This window comes from Hylaeus volcanicus, chromosome 2 (genome assembly GCF_026283585.1).
Source record: "Hylaeus volcanicus isolate JK05 chromosome 2, UHH_iyHylVolc1.0_haploid, whole genome shotgun sequence".
NCBI lineage: Eukaryota > Metazoa > Arthropoda > Insecta > Hymenoptera > Colletidae > Hylaeus > Hylaeus volcanicus.
In genome coordinates this window covers 29,382,030-29,406,410 of record NC_071977.1, presented here as the reverse complement: position 1 = coordinate 29,406,410, position 24,381 = coordinate 29,382,030, and the positions used below count along the sequence as shown (strand labels likewise).

Sequence of the window (24,381 nt, the reverse complement as noted above, 5' to 3'; positions counted from 1 at the left end):
CCCGATGGGACATATTAGTGTGTCATCGGTGGTACACACCGGCGCTGGATATTTGTGTTTCTCGCCATGGGGCGGCGCAGTGGCACACGCCGTCTGATAGACGCGCGAGCGCGAGCCACCGGTGGTACATGCCGTCCGATGGGACGTACAAGCGCGAGCCACCGGTGGTACGCGCCGCCCGATGAGTCAAGCTCAAGCCACCGGTGGAAATTACAAGCGACGTGAACGTGTTAAATAAGGAAACAGACGCTCACGAGTGGAAAGTGGGGATCCTGACCTATAATATGGAATGCCGTCGACACACAACGTGCAAAACTGTGCAAAACTGGCGATTCGCGCTCACCAAAGGACTTTGTCATACGCACACAGCTCGATAGAGAAACAGAGATAAGAATTGCTCCTTATACCATTAACCGCGACACAACAAGAAAGGTCTCATTGAATTTGCTACGGACGATACGGCGAGGCCTATTATATTTTTCTTATTAAAGAAGTATTAACCATGTTTATTCTCGTGCCATACCGACGGTTCAGGGTTAATAAACTCATAAGAGCTTGAGCGACAACGCACACACGTCCGCGCGCAGACAAAACCGGGCACGATTGTGCATGGCAGTCTATTTATAAGTTCCGCAATGAATTTTCAAGCAGCAGCCAAACTTTAGAATCGAGAACTCTTATCTTGCATTATTTTAATACGTTAATTAACCGCAAACACTTGGAAATCTTTCCTGTGCGGTTACAATAAATTTTTATATTTCAATTGTATCCGTAGAATAGGACTTCGTCGAACATAAATTAATTACCACGTAGCGTATTAGAAGTTATGGACGGACGTTTGGTGTACGTACAAAATGAACTACATTTGACGCACTAATGCGAAAGGTTTTGTAAAAAAAAAATTATTTGTACAACGTGTTGTTCGACAAGTCGAAATGTCGTTATACCGTTCGATTCGTGCTTATGCCATTACGAATCTGAAATAATTGTATTCAAACTTCAAACATGTCACGTACGAAAGAGAACAATGATAGATAATAAGTTAAGTGCATTTTCGAGGACGGCATCGTTATTGACGAGTTCAACGTTTGCCATTGTGCCAATCTGTAGTGCACACTTTAACCACCGACGACCTACTCGTTATTCGAGTCAGTAACCATCTGTACATTACAATTACGAGCGGACGCCTCTTTGATAGGATAATCGTAAATGATGTTCCACTTGTATTTACAGTAGTTGATCGTGTCGCGAAGAAGTGTATGCTAAATTTGGTTGCCGGTGTGCGAAGGTTAAGAAACATAGCAAGGATGGGTACAGATTGCTTTAAAATTAGTGTTAAGCTATAGACGAATGCAATTAATTTTCACGTAATCGTACGGCTATTTTCTAAGAGATAATAGCTAAGTAAGTCAATCTTATTCACTGAATTTCGTTTTATCACCCTGATATATTTTCGATTCGTTAAATGAAAAAATATATGCGAAACGTACGCGCTACTCGCGCAGCGTATCGAATAATTTTTATTACTGCATTGTTCATACGGATGTTCGTTAGCGTTGTACGCTTCTTATTGCACACAACCTTCAACATGTAGTCACGTGGCACGTGCAGCAATTGAAATGCTGAAATGCATGAAATTTCCATGATACTAATCGATCGAGCTCTTTGTTTTGTTTGAATGTTCAATGTTGGTACCCTGGGAGGCTGTCCCTAGAACCTGTTATATAGTCTAAGAGCTGGCTACGAAAATCAGGAATGATAAGGTGTTTTAAAACAAAATTATAATTAACGTAATTATCTATACTTACTTTTGCTATACTATAACATTTTTTTTTTTTGTAGATACAAATTTTCGCTGCACCTTATCATTCCTGATTTTCGTAGCCAGCTCTCCGTTTATTAATTATGTCTAACGACCAAGCTAATCGATCGCGTACTTAGTACAGGAAATATTTCGAAAAGCCTGTTGGTATTTTTAGAAAGCGATTAAGAGTCAACACGGAACTTAATTTTCAAAGTAATCACGATACTCGCGTACGCATTGTACGAAGTTACCTACTGAGTTACTTCGCTTGATTGTTCTTAATTATATTCTATTAACTGCATTGGTACAGTAATTTTGGTCGTCGCGCAAACAAATTCGACAGTTTACTTCATCGATTCGTGATCATGATCTCAACATCGAATTTCTCCATAGTTAAAAAGAAATCTACGTGACGAATATCCGTTTAAAAGTATTCGCAATTACTCGTATTTGTAGCCGATATCTTACCTGTGGAAAGGATCCATGGTCGCGCACTGTAGGAAATATCCTCGAAGACTAGAAATATTGAGTTATCGACGTTCTCCGTGTCGTCCAATTTTTTCGTGCTAGTCGGCGCGTTATCCGAGCTAGACATGGCGTGTCTTAACTGCTGCTGCATCTCGATGAGTACTTTCGTGCCCATTGTCCCTTTATCTCCTTCCGGGCCCTCACATTCGAGTGTCCGCTACGCCGTTTTCTCTTTCGTTTTGTAATGGCCGATGAATTTTATCAACACTAAACACAACGAAACGCGCGTGAAAGCCTGATAAATCCAGAGAAGGGGTACACAAAACGTCGGAAACACGGTCCCCGTAAGAACTGGTTATCGCGTTTTTTAACCGTCGTATCGCGAGCGTACATTTTTGGGTCAAAGGTCCTTAGAAGCTTACGTACATGTACTCGCTTTTGACGCGAAATTTCTTGTTTATCCTATATTTCATCCGTGAAATACGACAGTTTAATCGCGTCTCGGTCGGTACCGACAAACTTCCCATTGTTATCGACCGAATAACAAATAACGCTCGATCTAAGTAAACTTCTACACGCGAGTCACGAATGCTTCACGCAGATAAAACTTCTGTTCGAGTAGAAGTTTAGCAGACTGCGAAAAAACGAACGATGACTATCCCCGTTAATTATTCCAATAAACACATTTTCGCTAGACGATCATCTAGATGAGGATTTATTCGAAATGATTCGAATAACGTCCGACTCTGCCCACGTGCAGCGAAAATAGACAATTCCGAGACGTTATTCGCGCGTACTGTCCACTTCTCGTTGCATTTGCATTGCAAATGGACGTTCGACGCTAGGCAAAAAACGTGAATAATAATTGAAGAAAGAGAGAAGCGAAGAAAGAAAGAAAATGCTTTATTAGGAGATGGAGCGAGCACTAAGCAGTAAACTGTATCGATCCTACGTAACTGACACCGTACGGAAACAGATAGATTACAACAAAAAAATAGCTAATCATGCAAGTTGCGAAATTAACAAGAAAAAAGCAATTAATCGATCGAGAAATGTTGAAGCGATAAGTATTCGCGCAACTGTTTAATTTTTAAGAAATTTACATTAATTTATAAGTATATAATGCTTCCTTCGAGGGATTTCCTTTCGATCTTATAATTATTGCAACTCTTCTAAGCGTTAAATTAACTAAATTATTAGTTAGAGGTTAATAAGAAGTGGAATCTTCTTCAATTCCTCTATTCGAGTCTTTTTTAAAAGTAATTATTGCAACTCTTCTAAGCGTTAAATTAACTAAATTATTAGTTAGAGGTTAATAAGAAGTGGAATCTTCTTCAATTCCTCTATTCGAGTCTTTTTTAAAAGTACTTTGCTGGAAATTTGATGTTTTCTAATTCGTACGAAGCAACAAACTAACGTGTTTACGTTACAAACTCTACTGTAAATGGTTCGTCATAAGAATCGTACAAATACTTATTGCTTCTATACTTTTACCCACTTCTCGCATTTTTTTTTGTCAACTTCACAAATTACATTAACTGGTACATATTGTTTGGACTATATCTATCTTAGAGACTTCCGAGAATGTGTAAAATATCATTGATTATAAGAAAAGAAGTTAAGAAGCTACAATTTCACAGAAAAGTTCTTTGGGAAATTGACCGGTGTACGAATATTTTCTACACTCACTGTATTTATTGTCTATGGGAATACCACTGTAACTGAATAATGCGGCCACCGCCTACACTGAAAACTCCTCGCGTTCCCGTAATTTGTTCGTCTACAACAAAAGCTTAAACAAACACTATGCCGTCGTGCACTCGATCGCGGACAGTCTTTGCTTGGAACCTTGGTTTCATATGGTTCTGCGCTTCGTAATGCGGTTCCTGTTGTACCGACGCGAACTGCATACAAAGGTCATGACGAAGGAGTGACAAGCTACACGGAAAAAAGAAAAGAACAGAAGTCGTCTCAAACGGTTCGCGTATCCTCGCGCATAGAGGCGTCTCGCGATACTGTCGATACCGACGCGAGAACAAAGCTTCATATCGCGTCCCTCTCTCGTGGTTAATAAACAACACGTACCTACGTTGGAATGTAACGCTAGCTGGGTTCACGAATTTCTATCGTTGAGATCTGTCTTCAACGAAGGCACGAAACTATTTTCAAATGATGAATATTACTTCTAACAGAACACCTGGCGTGAAACATTGCTACGCTCGAAGATACATTTCTGCAGCTCTATAAAAACTTTACTTGCTTTTCCAGTTGGTAGAAAAACGATCTGCATTAATCAACAGGAAACCTGTAGCACTCTACAAAAGCGTAAATAGAAAACGTGTCAAGGATAACGATAGAAAAACTTATTGACTGAAAATACGAAATTTGATCTCATCGTTCCACGTTATTGAACATAAAAGAAATTTCATCCACAGGTGCGTGCTGTTCAAGTGGATTCCAAATTTCATTTCCATTCGATTCGACAAAAGCTTAACGTTAATCGCTCGATATGATCTTCGGGATGCGGACTATTGATTGATAATTGAATTTCTTCGAATGCAATACGCGCAGATGGTTATCAATGAGAATCTGGATGTGACGAATTTCAGCTTGCGATGTCTACGATTGTTGCGAAAGATCGATCGCGTTTGAAAAATCGCGATTGGAAAACAAAGGGCGATACTTCCAGCCGTTTGACAGTCGTGTCGCGAACGCTTTCTCGTCGTTGGTAATAGAATCGCGTTCCGGCAAATTTTTTTTTTATAGAAAAAGCATCGATCGATGTAGCGATCGCCGCGAGAAGAAAAGTTACGCCAGCGAATGGAAGCGACTGTAAAATGCTGGTTCGAAACGAAGCAAACAATAACACAACACTCCTATGTAGCATGCGTTCTTAGCCACTGCGGGTTCTCACTGTTAAACGTCGATCAAAGACCCGTTATTTTAGAGACTGTACAAACACGACAACAGATTTCTCGATGTCTCGTAACGAACAGGAACAATTACGCGAAAGCAACGCACCGATAATTAAGGGGCTTGGAACATCATAAAATGAAAAAAAATCACTCTTTTTTTTTTTTTTTTAAATTTAAGCGATTCTGAACAATTCCACGCAAAGAAAATTGAATTTGAAGCACTGGAAGCGGTAAAAGAAATTTCTTTTTTTCTCGAAAAACAAAGTTCGACGACACGAACTTAGTAAAAAGAACGCGACAAAACTGTAAAAAATACAAGGAAATACAACCGACGACTTTTTCGAAGAGAAAAAAAAAAGACGACAGTCAAATTTGCGGAAGACCGGAGACGCGGTTACCTTGGTTACAACCATAGAGTATTGTTTTCCAGGGTAAAGAAGACGGTAAATTATCTAAAAGGCAGTGTTTTAATCGATTTTGATAAAAAGAAATACAATTAGATAATATTTATATCTTGCGTCTTCCGAAAACCTAGGTTTTTGGTATGAAGGTACACTCTTCTCAGAAACGGTTAGGCCGGTTACGATCCAAATTTTTTACCACTTCTAGTGCTCCAAATTCAATTTTCTTTCCGTAGAATCGTTCGGAATCGCTTAAATTTGAATAAAAAAATAAATAAAAAAGAAGTGACGTATTTTCATTTTATGATGTTCCAAGCCCCTTAAGTTAAATCCATTATTAACGTCGATCTCGAATGTCCAAACGTTGTTTTCACTACGTAGCAGCTTGAATGCACGTGCTGCGATGGTTTCGTACTAACTGAAAACTTTCGTTAGATGAAGAGGACGGAAGGCATTCACGCACTCACGCTCGCTGGATCGCGATTTAAAGACAGCTTGAGACGAGGAATTTATATATATATATCTCTTTCAAACGGTTATTCATCAAAATGCTATCAATTTACAAAATATCCATCGGTTTGATGCATCGATTCGCGATAAGTAACACGTGTGCAATGTGTTCAAATAACGATCAAGTAATACAACCGAGCCGTCAGTATGTTGCTATTTTATCGAGACGTTTCGTGTGTGTACACGTATAGATGTGTATTTCAAATAGATTTATCTATACGAATCATTCGTTATCAATGGTATTGACAAAACTGCCCGGAATCTCCTTGAGTCGCGCAGGAAAAGATCGAATTACGTATTTTTTTTTTTTTTACCGTGTGAGAATAAATAATAAATACCATCCGCACGAGCCTTAGCGACACTTGGAACGAGAAAGAGACACACCGAGACGCGCGACGCGTACCGTCACCCTCCTACGCTCAACGACGACTGACAACGACTGAACACTGAACTATTAGTGCCTCCCCTCTAGACTCGCGTCCTTGTTCCGGCACATGTTGAAAGTTAACTCGCGTCCGCGGATACCGTCTCGATGCCATATTGCGCTAGCTGATACCCAGTAAGTAACGTCGTCACCGTCTCGTTGATTATTTTCTAGCGGTTGGGTCATGAGCCTTATCTCTAACGTGTTTGTTTGCATTCGCTCTCCAGCACAAAATCGGAAACTCGAGACGACTCGAATCAGACTCGAATCAAACGAATTTCAATTATTTTTACGATTTTACAAATCTCGATTTCAGAATTTTTTTTTAAGTAAGCTTGACCTTGGATTTATACGAGCAGACGAATTTAATTATTTAATCGGTTATTGGTTTTTTCGAACAAACGATCTTCGCTGCAAACTTGGAGGATAGCGTGCATCTCGTTTTTTACATTGCCAACTCGTTGTAATCCTTGCCAACTCGACAAGGTTGCCCGCAGAGCGTCTCGTAGTATTATTTTACCGAATGTATAATAACACTGTTACCTGCATATGTAAATTGTAATATCGCAAGAAATTTATCGAAGTGCATCTGTATGGAGCTTACAGTCAATGCAACGAGACCAATTTAATATCTTTAACATCTTATCTAGATATGGTAACTAACAAATGCAGAACTTATTAATCTCGTCTAGTGGCATATTAAATAATGATCGAATTAATCAATTCATTGATATTACCGAGAAATAAATGTGTTTTATGGTTACCCACTGTCCTTGACATTTAATAACAATTATGACACATGCATAACATAGCTACATAACATGTTCCTACATGTTAATTTCTATGTTAAATTTCAATGAAATATTAATTTCTCAATTCTTTAGTTCCATCGAATCGTTGTAATTGTTCGAATGATAAGTATTTTTACCATCTGAGTACTCGGATTATAAACGAATCTAAATCGCGAACATGTGCAACAGAATTGTTTACTGTAGCAACAGGAAATAAATTATTATTTTTACTTCTTGTGCTAAAAAAAAAGAAAAGGAAATTAAAAGAAAATTTAAAGCTTCTCGCCTTTTACATTTGTTAGTAGACACACAAACATTGTGGCAGACTCTGCCTCGGTCATACTGTTATCTGACATTTCAATTTTGATACACAGAACGATCGTGATTAACAATTCGTAAAATAACAACCAATCTCGATGACCTTGATATTTAACCATTTATAATTTGTTTCGATTGATTGACAAGGAAGGTCGCTGCATCACAGAAATTAGTAGCGTCATCTAGCGTTGTCTGTATCATAAAATTATCTTAAACAGTTGCATACTTTTTGTAGAAAATCACTTATCGAGTGTCGAACTATTACTTATTAAATATTTATTATCAAGTTTCGAGACGAATTCTGAATTTATTATTTCATAAATAAACTGATTTCGATCCATCTCTTAATTTACACGATTCTAATCGATCGAGTCTGCTTCTGTGGACGATAACGTTTTACATAAAAGACCATCGATTTAAAAAAAACGTTGTTAATGCAGAATTTCTATAGTAACATCAACAAAAAGTGACGTACGTGACTAAATAGAGAAAATCGAATTTCCCGCTTTGCGAGCATACGTAATTGTCTGGCGTCTAAAGCTGATAGAGCGTTGAACGCCATCTTTATTGGTCTTGGGAGACGCGCGGGGTACAGCGGTGAATGTGTCAAATCGCGAGATTCACAATATCTGGATGAACATGGTGTTTATACAGGAAAGGTGATTTTCACGTCTAATTTCGATGTAAGTAACATGTCGTGTTCGACGACGTTAACGTAAAGTATTGTGCGGATGGAAACGCGAGAATTTGTGTCGGTCAATATCGCTTCCAGTACGAGATTTGGTGTTGCGAGCAGCCATCGTTTCTAATGGGAAAACTCCCTCGAAGTGACAAACATGTGATAAAAATCAACGATAGCGATAATTCCCCCGTTTCCCTGTAACCCGTTCTTTCGTTTCACGACGACTAGCAAAGAGCTGTCGGAAAGTTTATTTTAAGAGGCACTTGACAATAGGTACCATCCATTTTGTTTATGCACCTCCGGCACGTTTCGTTCCAAAAACATCTGCGTCTCGCTCGCATTCTCTCGTTTTTTAAACGTTCCTCGTAAAATCATGGAATTCACGTGCGATAGATTTGACCCGTTTCGAAGAACGATTACGATGTCTTCTGTGAGTCTGCTACGTTTTCGACAAATATTTTTATCAACAAAACAATTACAAAACAATTATCGTGACCGCCATAGCTACACGGAGTGTTTTGATTTCGTGTTTATCGTTATGTGTCACAGGTCCCGTTTGCGATTTTAATTATATCGTAAAATATCTGTGTTTATGATTATTATCTTCAGCATGTCTATGACTTCGAACAGAATATTAGAGTTTTTATGGACAATTGTGAATACAAGAGATTGTATCGATATCATAATTATTACAACTATGAACTACAAGTTAAATTTGACTGTCAACTGAAAAATCTAACTTATGCCTTTCAATTCTCAGGTGCAAAAAATAAAGTAAAAATGGTTAGCAATGTCTCGCGGGGTACACCCCGCATTCAGGTCTTCAGACCTACGTACGAGGAGTTTAAGGATTTCACAAAATACGTGGAATATATGGAGAGTAAAGGAGCCCATAAAGCTGGTTTAGCAAAAGTAATCCCTCCTCCTGAATGGATTCCTAGGAAAGGAAGTTATAACTTAGATGACTTGAATTTAACTATTCCTGCTCCAATTTGTCAAGTGGTCACTGGCAAACAGGGTCTTTATCAGCAAATTAATATACAAAAGAAGTCGATGACTGTTAAAGAGTATAGCAAGTTAGCTAATTCTGAGCGTTATAGCACTCCACGTCATTTTGATTACGAAGATTTGGAAAGGAAATATTGGAAGAATATAACGTACGTAGCGCCTATATACGGAGCAGATGTTTCCGGGTCGTTAACCGATCCAGACGTGAAGGAATGGAACATTAATCACTTAGGAACAATTCTTGATTATGTAAACAAAGACTATGGTATATCTATCGATGGCGTTAACACGGCATATTTGTATTTCGGAATGTGGAAAACCACGTTCGCATGGCATACGGAGGATATGGATCTGTATTCGATAAATTATTTACATTTTGGTGCTCCAAAAACGTGGTATGCTATACCACCTGAACACGGGCGAAGATTAGAAAGACTTGCCAGTGGTTTCTTCCCTTCGAGTTATCAAAGTTGCCAAGCTTTTCTGCGTCACAAAATGTCTCTTATTTCTCCCCAAATATTAAGGCAATATTCTATTCCATGCAATAAAGTAAGTTTCAATTTGCTTATCCAATGTAAACGAAGACTGTGGATGTAAGAATAGATGTTAACGCGTTAAGTTTTCTTCTAGATAACGCAAGAAGCTGGAGAAATAATGATCACCTTTCCTTATGGTTATCATGCTGGCTTCAATCACGGATTCAATTGTGCGGAATCCACTAATTTTGCTGCGCCACGATGGGTAGAGTACGGTAAACGGGCTACGCAATGTACATGTAGTAAAGATATGGTAAAAATATCTATGGACACCTTCGTGAAGCGTTTCCAGCCAGAAAGGTAAAGAGATCCTTTTACAAAAGCGATTTCTAATCTTTCTCAAAGACTTGGCGTATTAATTAACAATGACGCGTTATAGATACGAATTGTGGCTACGCGGAGAAGATATCGGACCTCATCCCGAGGATCCTAGGCAAACAGCTGCGCCCATGCCTTCTCAGATGGATCTTCTATGTAGCAACAGCAGTAACGGCCAATTGCCGCAAAGCTACCTAAGCGCAGCGCCGAAAAACAAGCGGCACACGATACATAAAAAGAAAAATATTATGGCTACAAATCCGGACGTTGATATGGAGGAACTAGTGAACCGTCCCGATATTCCACCAGACGTAAAGAAAGTTTTACAAGATCTTGAATTAGAAGAAGCAGAAGATCAACCGGACGAACAGCAATTAGAAGTATTAGAAGACATTTGGTTGAAGGCAGGAGAAATGGGTAAAAAATTTGTTTTCATATAACTCATTTTTAAACTAAATCCCACTAATTTAGAAACGAATTATTTTTGTTATAGATGTTAACGAGGCTTCGGTATACGATGACGGCTACAATCGTAAAAAAAGTCGGAAGCGGAAGAAAAAGAATAACGATAAATCGAAGTCTAAAAGAGAGTCTAACAAAAATGCTGCAGAGCACGTGGCAGTGAAGACTGAAATAAAAGTAGAAGTAGACGACAGCTTCACCTTTCTGTCTCCTGCATTCCCAGAGCAAACGAGTCAGTTGGAAGATAACAATCAAGGTGGTTCCAATATCGCGATACCTAGCGACGCCGTCGTCGAAAGTATAAAAGTGGAAGAAATTTCCGATTTCTCAGAGACTACTGAGAAACCAGTTAAAAAGAAGAAGAAGCATTCAAAGTCTGGAGAACCAAAGAAGGGTAAACCAAAGAATGCAAATAAAAAGAAGAATAAACATTTAAATATATCTATCTTCGACAGTAGCGAACCTTTGGACGTATCTGACGCTAATGTACAAAGGCAACTTATGGCTATGCCGAGTATAACTCATAAATCTTTTACCATAAAGGATATTTCGAGTAGTCAGGAGAAGGCGACTCATTTGTCAGGGAATATAATCTTCACCAGTAACGAACTCACCGTGACACCCATCAATGATAACGATAACGAAAGTGTCACGAATAGTAGTCACCTCGCCAATTCTACGTATAGCGGTACAAAAGAAGTAGACAAATACGTTGAAACTCCAACAGTTGAACGAACGAAGTTATACCCAAAGAGCGGCAAGAAAACTAGCATCGCTAGAATTAAGTTCGCTAAACAAGCAGCGTTGAAAAACATTTCTTTAGATCAAGTGAAGCCCATTAAGATCGACAAAGCCGTGGAGTCCGAGTATATCGGCAAGGACACGATGATCACGATACAAGATGCAAAGCTGTCAAATTACACCAGCTGCAAAAGTGTGGGAACAATGCTGACGGAAAGATCTATACCCAACTATTCGAAAAAAGATATTATTAAAGCTCCTCGATTGAGCGTTCTAAAGTCAGCGTACAATATATCTGCAACCGAAGTCTCCCCTAAGATCGAATTGGATAAGTCAGCGGGTGACGAGAAAGATGCTTCGTCGAGTACCATAGTAGTTTTACCAAAGACATGGCCTATCGCCAAACCTCAGGAGTCCAAACTCAATCCGAGTATCATGTTCCTGAACCCGAACTTGAACTTCTCCAAGCCACCCATTCTCCAGAAAGAGGTCCCGACACAGGAGTTAGGAAACGACTTGACGTCTTTGGAATCATCGAAATCAGCAACACCTTGCGCCATTCAGATACCTCGCTTGGAAGGCTTCTTCGCGAAGAGTGGAGTATTGGGTCAGTCGTTGACGTCGTCTGTGACTTGCCACAGCATCAGAACTGGTACAGACGTCAGAACCCTTGGGAAGAGATCCACTACCGACACGTCAAAAATGATGGCAGACGAATTCTGGAAATTTGGAACCGCCAACAACAGTTCGTTCTTTCCGAAGAACAATACCATGGACGACATGCAGTCTATAAATCTGGAATCTTCTCAGATGTCATCCTCTTCGTCCTCATCGTTGGGTCTATCGGAAAATAGCACGTTCTTCCTGGCCGCGAATTCAAGTACTACGAATGTCTCCCTAAATCCTCAGTCTTCGATGATGATAGACTTCAACAAGAAATGTTTGCAGAAACCTGCTTCGACCGCGAATCCGAAAGGTTCTTCGTACGTGACGATCATACCGAAACCGCAAGATCAGTTGCTTTTGAAGAGACAATTGAGTCAGAAGGAGAAAACATGTAGCAGAAAATACAAAAGTATAGGCACGATCGTGAATAACTTGAAATCCGCGTCGTGCCACATGGATAATTCGTTAGCGCTTAGTCCAGCCGTTAAGAGTACGAATATAGCTGGTTTCGACATGGATACGCAGTATAGTGTAAATCACTTTACGCCCGAGTTTGAGGCTTCGCAGACCTCCGTTACCATCACGCCCTTGCCAGCAGAGCCACACACAAACGCGGTCGACTCTATGGATGAAACTGAAGGTCAATGTACACAGAAAAGTTCAAAGAATATATACGCTCACATGCCCCCACTGAAGCCCATAAAATTGTCGACGTCAAGGCGAAAGTCGAAAGAGAAATTGAAGAAGTCTACCACCAGGAAAAAAGACAATTCAGAGACCAAGATTACGATCACAAGGGTGAACTCAGACGACTCGAATGTAGTCGCGTCCAGCACCATGGACAGACCACCGTCTGTTTCCCATCGCGTGTCGATGATACCTGGTCACATATCCGACATGCTCTATCCCATCGTTCCGAATAACGAATTACTGAAGGCGTTCAACGACTATTGGAGCGCTCAAATCTCCCATTGCGCGATATGCGCTCCATTCACCTCAAGTTGTAACGGACACGGCAGGCTAATGCCGCCAGACTGGAAATATTGCAAGCCCACGGTGTTACCAGAGAGTTCACCGATATGGGTAAGTCTCGTTAGATATCTTAACAGGTCAAACTGTTTGTTATATGTCTAAATACGTATCATGTCTCCAGGTATCTGCAAACGTTTTCGTAGCGAACTCGAAGGAACAAGTCGTCGAACCGGAAAATGATAAGCTGTTGCGTTGTAGAGAATGTCACGTGACTGTTCACGCCTCCTGTTACGGAATCACCGTATTGCCTACGGATTTACGAAATTGGGCGTGTGACAAATGTAGAGCTGGTAAAACACAGGTGGTAAGTGTCCGTATATTTATTTTACATTTAATAGGATGAACTATGAAAAACTGGACGTTGAAACCTTCAAGTGTCTTAATTCCCTCATCTGTTTTGTATTTTTCAGATGTGCTGTCTGTGCCCCATGCGAGGCGGTGCTCTGAAACGTACCAGCGATAGTAATTGGGCGCACATACTATGCGCCCTTCTATTACCAGGAGTCACATTTAAGGATGCTATCAATAAGGATCCAATTAACGTGTTAACTATCAGGCCGGAGATTGTTAATCAGATGTGCTGTTACTGCGGGCAAAAGGACGGAGCATGTCTGAATTGTAATCAATGCAGCAATCTGTTTCATCCATCGTGTGGTCTCATTTCCGGCGCAACGTTCACCATACCAGTATACAATTCACCGGAGCTTCAGGTACCTAAAAAATGTCATGTGTGATCAAGGGTTAAAAGGATTAGTATAAAATAACTATACGAGAGTAACGAATAAATTGCATTTAGGTAACGTGCGACGGACATGACGATGGGAAAGAAAAGATTCCAACGATTCGACAGGGAGAGATCGTTTGGGCGAAGCATCGCAACACGCGATATTACAAGGCCAAAGTAGACTCCATACACGACACCCTGTTTTATATGGTCACGTTCAGTGACGATAGTTTCAGCGAGGATCTGTATCCATCAGACATAACGGTAATCACATAATCACGCAACGCTTGGAATTTTTTCGTCGTTGTTCTAAATATTATAACCGTTTAATCTTTTATAGAATTACGATCCTGGAAATCCACCGCTTCAAGGGGCGGCAGTAGTCGTAAAATGGACAGATGGAAATTGCTACGATGGTATCTTTGAGGGTACAAATCATAGAATCATGTACACTGTGAGTAGCTCGTGGATTTGTCGAATACGGTTAGCCTTATACGTTATTTTTAATTTTTTTTTACACGCCTTTCAGGTAATTTTCGAAGATGGATCGCAACTCGTGCTGAAGCGGAACGAGATTTATAGCTTACAAGAAGATATGCCAAAAAGAGTGCGTTCACGTCTGGTGAGTTTAGTGTTAAACTAATTTGTCTACGAGAAAAAAATACTTGATTGTTCGAGAGAAAAAGAAAAAACGATTCACCTTGCTTTTTCTTCGCTTTTTGTCGCACCTTTTTTTTTTTTAACTAATTCTTTTTACCATTATTCACGAATAATTCGAGTGCTTACGTTGATTTTTGTGTTTCAATTGGTTTCATTAAAGTCTGTTGCGACCGAAATGAAGCACCGGTATCATCTGTATGGCACGGAGGATGAATCCGAGGCGCAAAGAAAGGTGAAACAGTCTAAATATTGTGATTAAAAAAAAAAAAATTTATATACGGTTCGATGTAAATAATTAATAGAGACAAGTAATAATTCAGTCGCTGTAAATAATATATAACGGAAAACAAAGTACCTACTTGATTTGGACTTATCTGAAAGTACTCGTTTCAGAATAAGATCCAACGGACAGATTCTACTTTTCTCTTCGTCTTTGTCCAACCCCCCCCCCCTGGCCCACCTTTTTCGCGTTTCCTTTTATCATTCTTTTATTTCGTTCCTTTGAAATATTACGAACGCCGATTATTTTTATCGGTGTCACACTTACCTTGTTTTTTTTTGTTTTTTTTTTTAAACGTATTTACATCTTTTGTTGCTTCACACTTATTGTAAAGAGTATTAACGAAGTTGTCTTCGGTTACGAACATAACTTAAATGTTACGATGTCTCGTGGATAGAAAAAAAAAAAGAAAAGTATTAAGGGTACCGCGTCGTCGATGTAACATGCGCCCCCTCCACTCGTGGTTGTAATTAACCACATTCGAGTTTTTAATCGTAATCGTCACGTAATTAGGAGATAATTACAGACCGTGAAAAATCTTATAAAAAAATGGTACCGTAGAGGTTTTCTTACCCCCTGTATTTACGCAAACAGTTAACGCGTACAACATAGTAAGCTCTACAAGCCCGTTGAAGACACCGTTCAGCTGGCGGTAAGGATTAAAGAAATAATAAAGTCCGCAAAAAAATGTATTTCTGTATATATCTACATGATAACGTGGATATGAAATTATGCGTTTTTAAGCGAGCAGGTCCATGTGTGTAGTCCAAATGGCATTTTTTACTTTGTTCTACGGATAAGCATCTGACGTTGAGAACTGTTCGGAAGTTTGGATCGCGTAAATTCAAGTAAAGGAGTCACGTTTAACTGTAACATGCTCGGTGGGAAGCATCGGTAGATATGTATCTTAGAGATATTCGTTACGATGATAAACCACATTCAGAAGGGTAACGGAATGGTTTGCAAATCGACGAAGATACGATAAACGTTTCATTCTTTTGCTTGTATTTTTCTTTGATATTTTGTAAAATCATATTATGCGTAAAAAAAAAACAAGCATCAATGTATAAAATCATATATCGGTACGATTGTACCGCGAGACACGACAGACTAAATAAGAAGTAACATAATTTTACAAAGTGTAATTCTTGTTCATCAATCGATTTAATTTATTAGATTTTTACGTTATCTCGTTGTTTTAAACGTTTTATAGGGTATTCGTAATTTAAACACGTAGGTGTACCGTTTCACGACGATCAAGGATGTACAACAACGCGACTGTTGATCCTTCTGACGTGGCGTATCGTGTAAGTCAGTTTTAAATAAAGCACCACTGATAAATCGTAGTACATACTCGATTGTCCACGTGTTCATCATCGATTAGTTTATGGAAATTTGTAACGAGAGAGAACAAATATTAAAAAGCGACTCGACCGTGGCACGCGACGTCAATAACGCAGCTTCGTGCAAGCTTATTTTATCGTCAACGATTTGAAATCATATTAATACTCTGTATCGTTTTTGTAAACGGTGTGCTAACAATGGAACTATTCGCATCCAGAAATTTGTATTTAATCGAAACTTCGCGCAATCGTAGGACGCGACAACTTTAAGTACTGACTTCGCCCTTTCGTAATATATTTTCGCTAAAAAACAAAAATTGTTTCTTGCATACTTCATTAAGCTCTACGTATGCATAAAGTGTCATTCAAAGTCGACTTTTCGGGTTCGAGTATTTCCCTTGTAAGTAGCGATACACGTTTGTACGTTTTTTCCGTCACTTCCTCTATTCTTTTGCGTTTACAATCATCGATACAAATAAACGTTCGACGAGAACACCATCGACATGTATGTACATTTGTAGAGGAACATTCGTCGTGCGAGATAGTGTTCATATGATCTCTTGAAATTCGTTTCCTAGAAAATTTTATTTATCGCAAAATGAATTATTCGTGCGCGCACGAAGTAAATAATAGTTTTAACTTAAAAATTGTGTAATTTATGCAAAATGAAATTATCACTTTCCCCGACCACTTTATATACCTGTTGAATGAATTAGGTCGCGGGAATTGTATTAGCGTTCTGTCTGTATATGATATAAATAAATAATAACAAAAAAAAAGGAAAAACTAGAAAAAAAAAAGCGAAAAAGTTAACAATGTATTCAAGCGTAGAGGCAGATTGATACGGCGTACAATAAAAAATAAACATATAAGAAGTGTTTTTCTTTCTGAACCGACCCATACACAAATGCTTCTAATGAACTTTGATTTGAATAATAAAATAGAGAGCAATTCAAATTCCCCGCGAAAAATTGGTGTTGCCAAAATACGAACATTATGTTTATTCTTGGGAGAATTTTTCAAATTTTGTTCAACTCGGTAGCCATCTCGCGGTGAATATGTGGAACTAAAATTCCGACCTCCGTACAGCGCACCACCGGGAAAATGCCCAAGTTTGTCCTCGATTAGTTCCTGTTTATGTCGCTAGATGGCGGGTAAATACTTTGAAAATAGCGCCATCTAGCGATGAAAGCAGGAACTAATCGAGGACAAACTTGGGCATTTTCCCGGTGGTGCGCTGTACGGAGGTCGGAATTTTAGTTCCACCTATTCACCGCTAGATGGCTATTCATTTGATAAAAAAAAGTAGCGGGAACTCGCAAGAGATATGTGACAATTTCAAAGTTTCAAAAGAAGGCTGGTATTTAATAATAAACAGACATCCACTGAGACACATACTTTGTTTAAAGCTTTATACGCATCACTTCGTGCGGTATCAAAATTTCGGTGTGTCCTGTAAAGTTGTATTTTAATTACATTGTTAATTATATTGTAACTGCATTTTTACGATTATCATCGCTATCACGAAACAGTTAGAGATATTCGAGTTCTAAAAGTGATAAAAAAATATGCTTTTTTTCTTAATTACTACGCGGATACCTATGATGTTTACATTATAGAGAAGTACGTTGAATTACAGTACGTCGCTGATTTAACCCTTTTCAATCTTATGTCGAGCGAGACAAGACAAACATACACCAAACATTTTGGGCTGCAAAGGGTTGGAGCTTTCATTAATTTACAAAAGTCTTTAATTTATAAAATATCGTCGTGAACAAGAAAATAAGTTAATAACACCGTGATACGATAATAGTAAAATATAACGCGTAGATACTAATAATCCGATTAAGTTATCACGTTACCACGAGAAACGTGAAAATGCCCCATGCATTTATCCTTCCACTTTTACATATCTTTACGCTATGCGTCTCGCGCAAGCTCGATTCCAAACAAAAAGTCCGAGAACTTCTTATATTCCTTCGTAAGTACGGATCAGTTTTTCATCACCAAGCTACGTTGATAAATTTTTTAAACTTTCTCATATTAAATAAATAGAGCTTCCATAGAACGAAGCAAAGCGATACAAATTTAACGTCAAAATTGTAGTAGCAGAAAATTAACGCTTTGCGGTTCAATTTCTCGGCAAAATTGTATTTAAATCGGATAAATCTGAGCCGCAAAGAGTCGAACGACCCATAGATCTGTTTCCATGTTGCACCAGAGAACAAGAACATTGCGACATTACAGTGGGGCGGCTACAGTTCGGTGTTCGCGACGCCAGTGATGTCACAACCTTTTCGTTCTACGATGAAGTACGAGGTCCCAGAGGAACTCCCGCGACGACATCACCGTTTTGCCAACGAATTCGGCCGGAAACGGCCAACAGCAATACTGGGATCACCGAGATCGGTAACGGTGGTTTATCTTCTGTTCAGTTTACACCAAAGCGCGCTGGCGGTCAACAGGTGCATCAGTACACCGATACCGATGATCAAGATGAGATTGTTCACGACGCTGGTGTCGGCAATGTCCATCTCTTTCAGGAATTGCGTGGGTTTCTTGTAGTGGCAGTAGAAATCGTCGCACTTTAGATCCATCCTACCAAAACCGTAGACAGTGTGCAGAAGACTGTGAAAGCTGGCTCGGAAGTACGATATATGGAACATCCATCGGAACGCTTGCGGAGTGTCCATGTAACGGATGCAAAAGCCAAACACAGAGAACAACACCGCGATTATAGGACCCGCAAACACCGCAATCTGCAAACAGAAGAAAAAGGTACGGATTTGTTTTGCAGAATTTATCTAGTTTAAGAAGTAATATTGGCTTCTTATAGGGTTTACAATGTGTTACAGACTCAAACTATTATAAACACGATCTATTATAGTCCCCACAATCTATTGCAGTTAGCACGATACATCGTTGGCCGAGGCCGAGTCATCGGGCCTCCAACGTATAATAGAATCTGTCTGACTTAAAAATAGAAAAGAACGGTCGATAAAGCGCGTACCTTAACCGGCGTAGTCGCGCCGATGAAGAAGCCCCAAGCTTGAGCCGTCAAGCTGGCGGCTATACTGACTACCATGAACGATATTATGCGAGGCGTTTCCACGGGTTGGCCCGTTAACCAGTAACTCACAGCCAAATAGGTCGCCGCGCAAGACGCTTGGAACGGTATCTCCACTAGCAGCATACTAATATAATATGGCGCTAACCGATACCATCGATTGAAGTGTTCCCTCGAGAGGATTCGCATTTCCTGTGGGACTGAAATCACAAAAAGAAAAAAAAGAAGAAATGTCAGTGTCCCGTTTATTTACTTAATCATTATTAGACCGCGGATCTTTATGCGAAATAAAATATTCGCGAACGTGCCTACAAAAATTGTACCTATATAGGAATTTATTTTATTCTGCAAATATTATAACATGTACTTTACTTTCAATCTTTCTTTTATTTTTGCATATTATTTGCATTTTGTAGCTTCTTGCACGTTCGAATGTCCTATAAATGCATAAAGATCCGCGGTCTAATCATTATCTTAATGTATACAGAAGTTTGTAAGGGAAATCAGACAGTTGTCCGCGAAGAACCCATAGAGGGTTGTCCCTAATTCACCCCTATGAAATGGATCCCAAGCGTTCGAATACACCTTGTTCGAATACACCTTGTATTCTAAACAGATACTCGATGCGTCTACTGAGTAGACTCTACACCCTCGGATCAACGAAAACAAAAATGCGTACGGTTCGCAGCAGAGAATGGCCACTACAGATACCGTTAACTCGCCTAAGCGTTGCGAATCAGCCCGAGATATAGCCGCGCCCGGTGTGTTCCTTGACCCAGATCACGTCCCACTGGTCCCATTGAAGCGATAGCAACGCAACAAAAGAACTATGGAATTATAAAAAAAATCGCCACTCGACTTTCTCGTTGGCACAGCGACTCTATTCGCCGCTTGTGCTCCAATAAATATCGACTCCGATCGCTGGACCTCCTCGATCGACGCGAGCGCTCGTCGAGAATTGAGTCATCGAACCGTGTCTTTCCTCGCCGGAGTAAAAGAATATTTAGCAACAGCCAGGGATCCGGTTACACAAGTTACGCGGCACGCGAGAAGAAGACCCAGAATGGAATTTATGAATCGTAATCTTAGCGGAGTCGTTAACAACAATCGAAGGTCGAGAGAGGTTTGCCAATGTAGCGGTCCGCTGTTATTTACGACTCTGGATTGTGATTCCAGTGACCGAAAGTCGTCTCCGATCATTGAACGCGTAAAAAAAAAAAAAAAAAATGTGAAAAATATTTATATAAGCGGTAAGACTCGAGATACTCGCGTTAACCTCTTGCCTCGTGATTTACATAATTTAAGACTGTGTATGCCATGTGGCTAGCAACGAATTTCTCGCGCGACGAAACAAAACACCGACCTGTCTGAAACAGATTTAGAAGAGAGTTAGAAGAGAGTTAGAAGAGAGTTCTTAAGATTGATTCTTGTGACCCCTGTAATTCTTGTAACCCCAAGCAACGAGTGGCTACGAAAGGTGACGTTTGAGAAACACTGGTAAGAGAGAGCCTGACAAGGTCGAGATAGTTCTTGGAAAGCGTGCAGGAAGAATAAATTGATAATAAACCGTTTCGTTGGGACGAGCGGGGTACCTACAGGCAAGAGTGACGGCCATTTTCCCAGTGTATACAATCAGCAGCAACGATCCGTAGAGGTAAACGTAATTAGCGAGGACGCCGTTTGCTCTGTAACCGCTTCCCATGTAGAGGTAACCGAAGATTACCCCGATCAGCAGGTGACACAGTAAACGCACCACCAGTAACGTGTAGTCCCTCTTTAGGCAAAGCAGCTGTCTCTTGTAAAGCAGATAACACTGGCCGAGGAACCCTGCAGGCGGAGGTGGTTCCTTTGTGGTGTCTGCGTTAACAAACGCCAAGGTTAAACATCGTTCTCGCTTCCATACATTTTACATAAATATTCCCGCTACATCGCTTTGATATCTATTCGTGATACTTGCGAAAGTAAAAAAGGAAATAATTGTAACTTTCACGGTTCGAGTTGTTATTGAGACTGATAGATCGAGGAAAAGAAAATGTGATATAAGCCCTGATAGCAAACGTTATAATTACCATCCGACTGCGGCTTCAGAGTGGACGTAGTAACCGGCTTGTCATCCTTGTATATTGTTTCCATGGCAGCTGCCAATTTGTCGACGGTAATGCCGTAATCACCGATCGCGACTTCCAACACTGTAACGGAATACTCACACTGGTTACATCTTCGCCAGCTGCCACGCAAATGTCACACTTTGTCTAACGAGAAGAAGGACTCGGTAAATCAAATCGTAGATATCAACAACGTAACGTTCAAGATCGGAATTGGGTCGCGCAAGAATTTACAGAATTTTCTTCTCGTCGAATAAAATGTGAATACAGACGAGCCTGACGTACGGAAATCAGCCGGATTGTGATAAGGCGGGCAATCGACACCGATCGAAGACATGTGCGGCAACAACAATTTTACTGGGCCTCTGTATATGCAATATCCACCAGCCACCGTGTAGATAGAGTCGAACATCTCCAAAAGCAACGCGCTCGGTTGGTGTATCGTGCAGATCACCGTGCGCCTTTCCATTTTAGCGAGACGCTTCAGAAGAGCGATACACTGGCTGCAAGATGCCGAATCTAGGCCTGAAACAGAAATCATATTTACTCGTGGCGGATTTCCTCTTCTTAAAAGAGAAAGTTTTCGTTACAAAAATATACATGCCGAATCGAGTAAAAACCTCCTCCTTTTCGAAGTCGGTTAAAAAACCATCTCTGCACGTTTGGGTTTCTTTCCTAGACACAAGTCAAGAGGGTGCAGCTGCGTACTTGGCTTGTTTAGACAAAGTATGGGACCGATAGGGAAATTCTTTGTTACTGACCTCAGTTTCATTCGTTCGAGCTGCCTCTAGCGAACAGAACAGACGTGCTCTTCCGCGTGTTTCGAATAAAGTTTTTAAAGTCGAGTTCAAATAAAAGTCTACTCGTTCATTCCACCGCTTATATTCCAATAACTCGTCACTTTCTTAAAGTACCAATTTTCTAAGTTCCCGACAACCCAAGTCTCGACTCGATGGCCATTGTAAGTCATCTACGCACACGAGGTTCGATAGCCACACAATTTTTTAGCTTATTATTTTCCTTCAAACAGATTACAGGTGTAACAAGTAGTTGTAATAGCTGTCGAATCGTTATAGCTGGTAACACGTTTCGAAACTGTACGAGATAATTCAAACGTAATATAAATGTCCGTGTAATTAGTACGTCTGCCGTCGGCGAAGTGTTAAACCGTTCGAGCCGTTCGAAATGTCACGTTATCTCACGAGTTTTGCCAATTCGTCGATCGAACAACGAAGTCACGCAATCGCGATGCATCCAGTATCGGAAACGAAGGTCGCGCGTTTCTAGCTGTAATTTCGCTTTCCCACAGTCCGACGACCGCCGCACGCTATTTAAATTAACGGATACGACGGAACGCGAGAAGCAAATGCACCTGGAATACAAGTGTATATCGTAAGTGCACAGTAATTTATTCAGGAATTCGTTATTCTCGCCCCGTGGTTATTACTAGACTGCGGATCTTTATGCAAAATAAAATCTTCGCTAACGTGCCTACAAAAATTGAACCAAAATAGGAATTCATTTTATTCTGCAAATATTATAACATGAACTTTACCTTCAATCCTTTTAATATTCTCGCATATTGTTTGCATTTTGTAGTTTCTTGCACATTCAAATTGTAAGTCGCAGTCTAATTGTAAGTCGCAGTCTAATTGTAATATACGAGTGCTACTTCAATTATGTGCAATTACATTTGTTCAAATTATTATTACGACGCAAATGTTGTAACATGAACTTTACTTTCAATCTTTTTTAGTTTTCATTTGTTTTCTCATTTTGTAGTTTCTTGCGCATTCGAATTTCCTATAAATGCATAACGATCCGCGGTCTAGTTATTACTAGTAACTTATTAGGTTCTGAAATTTCGACGAATTGGAAGGATGCTGTGGATGTGTCCATCACGTTCGAATCTGGAACGAAGTAATGGGAACCGTGCATCGCGAACTATGACAAGATGTTGCGTCACGCGTACCTCTTTCAGAGACCTTGTACAATTTCACGTGAAACGAGCTACGAAACATTTTGTCATTCGTCTTGTAATAAACCGCATTTCTCAACTCCTCTCGTTCGCCCTAATTCTCCTCCATTTTCACGGATAGCGGCAAAGGGTCTCTAACGTGAACGGCTCGTCTATTTCAAGGATCGCGATTAAAAACTGTTCTAAAAGTCTTCCGCGTTTCTATATCTAAGTTCGCTATCACGAAGTTACTACGGTTACTCGTGATTCTCTTTAATCTTTGCTCAACGATTAGTTTCCAATGTGCAACATAAAATGAAAAGATAATAAGTTCAACAGCAGTCAATAGAAGTTGTTTACAACAAGTGATCTATAAATATCGGTACATTAATCTTTGAAACTAGTGTCTTTTTTGTTTGTGCTACTTCGGCTTGTTCTCTAATTTACATATAAATTCCTCTGACCGATATTAAAATATTCAAGTAGTTTTTTTTTTTAAAAAATGATGTACTATGTCATCCGATGCACTAGTTAGGAGGTGCCCGATACCGTTTTCACTGATAAATAAAAAAATACATCCACGTTTCAAGTAGCTCGAATGTATCGATATGGCGTAAGTAACGTCAAGACAAAAATAACAAAAAAATGGCCCACTTAGCGTCCTCGTCGACCGTATTTTCAGCGAGGTTGCGTAACGCGACCAATTTATTAAAATTTATTAAGCATTTTAGAAGCATAACCGGATAACCACCAGGTTTCGTAATTACCTGTCGTGGGCTCGTCGAGGAATAATACTGAAGGATTGCTCAAAAGTTCCAGAGCAACGTCGAGACGCTTCTTCTGACCGCCTGATAGTTTTCCGCATAACGTGTCGTAGCAGTGGCTCAGGCCCAGCATTTCGAGCAGCTCTAAAACCTGTCAACACGCAACAGATCGTCGACCTTGATAACAAGTCTCGTGAACGTACACAAAGCTGAAACATTTCACCACCTCCGTTTACGTCAACGCTGTTTAAAGTGCTACTCGGAATAACAATTGACTCAAGGATTTAAAAAAGAATGTTTGTGTATACATTTTAACAAGTTCACGCCGGGCGTGTACCATCCATGACTCACACTAATATGTCCCATCGGACGGCGTGTACCACCGGTGGCTCACTCTCGCGTGTC

At 39.9% G+C, this 24,381-nt stretch overlaps 3 protein-coding genes across 8 annotated transcripts in view; 1 reads left to right on the top strand and 2 right to left on the bottom strand.

Annotated features, from left to right (window-relative positions):
* LOC128884918 (ATP-binding cassette sub-family G member 1-like) overlaps positions 1 to 6,602 on the bottom strand; it is a 14,055-nt gene extending 7,453 nt beyond the window's left edge. Inside the window, exons 1-2 of one of the 5 annotated variants that reach the window (XM_054138601.1) lie at positions 6,413 to 6,602; positions 2,273 to 2,539 (exon numbers count right to left, since the gene is read on the bottom strand). In XM_054138601.1, coding sequence (XP_053994576.1) covers positions 2,273 to 2,447 — 175 coding nt within the window. In that variant the 5' untranslated portion in view covers positions 2,448 to 2,539; positions 6,413 to 6,602. Of the gene's footprint in view, positions 1 to 2,272; positions 2,540 to 3,961; positions 4,211 to 4,357; positions 4,378 to 6,412 lie in introns of those variants that run through there. The other 4 variants (XM_054138600.1, XM_054138603.1, XM_054138602.1 and 1 more) reach the window with 4 other exon arrangements.
* A 1,579-nt stretch (positions 6,603 to 8,181) lies between these two features.
* On the top strand, positions 8,182 to 14,946 carry LOC128872756 (uncharacterized). 2 transcript variants are annotated; one of them, XM_054115761.1, is made up of 11 exons: positions 8,182 to 8,314; positions 9,074 to 9,870; positions 9,952 to 10,157; positions 10,237 to 10,592; positions 10,669 to 13,127; positions 13,198 to 13,380; positions 13,487 to 13,786; positions 13,873 to 14,064; positions 14,141 to 14,254; positions 14,330 to 14,422; positions 14,621 to 14,946. In XM_054115761.1, the coding sequence occupies exons 2-11, from the start codon at positions 9,094 to 9,096 to the stop codon at positions 14,717 to 14,719; spliced, it is 4,779 nt and encodes a 1,592-aa protein (XP_053971736.1). In that variant the 5' UTR covers positions 8,182 to 8,314; positions 9,074 to 9,093; the 3' UTR covers positions 14,720 to 14,946. The 2 variants fall into 2 exon arrangements, with proteins under 2 accessions (XP_053971736.1, XP_053971737.1); XM_054115762.1 differs by lacking the exon at positions 8,182 to 8,314 and adding an exon at positions 8,438 to 8,743.
* A 2,534-nt stretch (positions 14,947 to 17,480) lies between these two features.
* The window catches only part of LOC128872759 (ATP-binding cassette sub-family G member 1), a 31,394-nt gene continuing 24,493 nt past the window's right edge, over positions 17,481 to 24,381 (bottom strand). The window contains exons 5-10 of the mRNA XM_054115765.1: positions 23,980 to 24,127; positions 21,541 to 21,780; positions 21,220 to 21,339; positions 20,747 to 21,007; positions 19,094 to 19,350; positions 17,481 to 18,842 (exon numbers count right to left, since the gene is read on the bottom strand). Of these exons, the coding sequence (XP_053971740.1) occupies positions 18,504 to 18,842; positions 19,094 to 19,350; positions 20,747 to 21,007; positions 21,220 to 21,339; positions 21,541 to 21,780; positions 23,980 to 24,127 (1,365 nt within the window). The 3' untranslated portion in view covers positions 17,481 to 18,503. The remainder of the gene's footprint in view (positions 18,843 to 19,093; positions 19,351 to 20,746; positions 21,008 to 21,219; positions 21,340 to 21,540; positions 21,781 to 23,979; positions 24,128 to 24,381) is intronic.

What these genes read in the sequence shown, in the direction of transcription:
- LOC128872756 (XM_054115761.1), top strand. Translation starts at nt 9,094, where the DNA reads ATGGTTAGCAATGTCTCGCGGGGTACACCCCGCATTCAGGTCTTCAGA. An exon ending in GAGCTGGTAAAACACAGGTG is followed by an intron (nt 13,381 to 13,486) that starts GTAAGTGTCCGT and finishes TGTATTTTTCAG; the next exon opens with ATGTGCTGTCTGTGCCCCAT. An exon ending in ACAATTCACCGGAGCTTCAG is followed by an intron (nt 13,787 to 13,872) that starts GTACCTAAAAAA and finishes AATTGCATTTAG; the next exon opens with GTAACGTGCGACGGACATGA.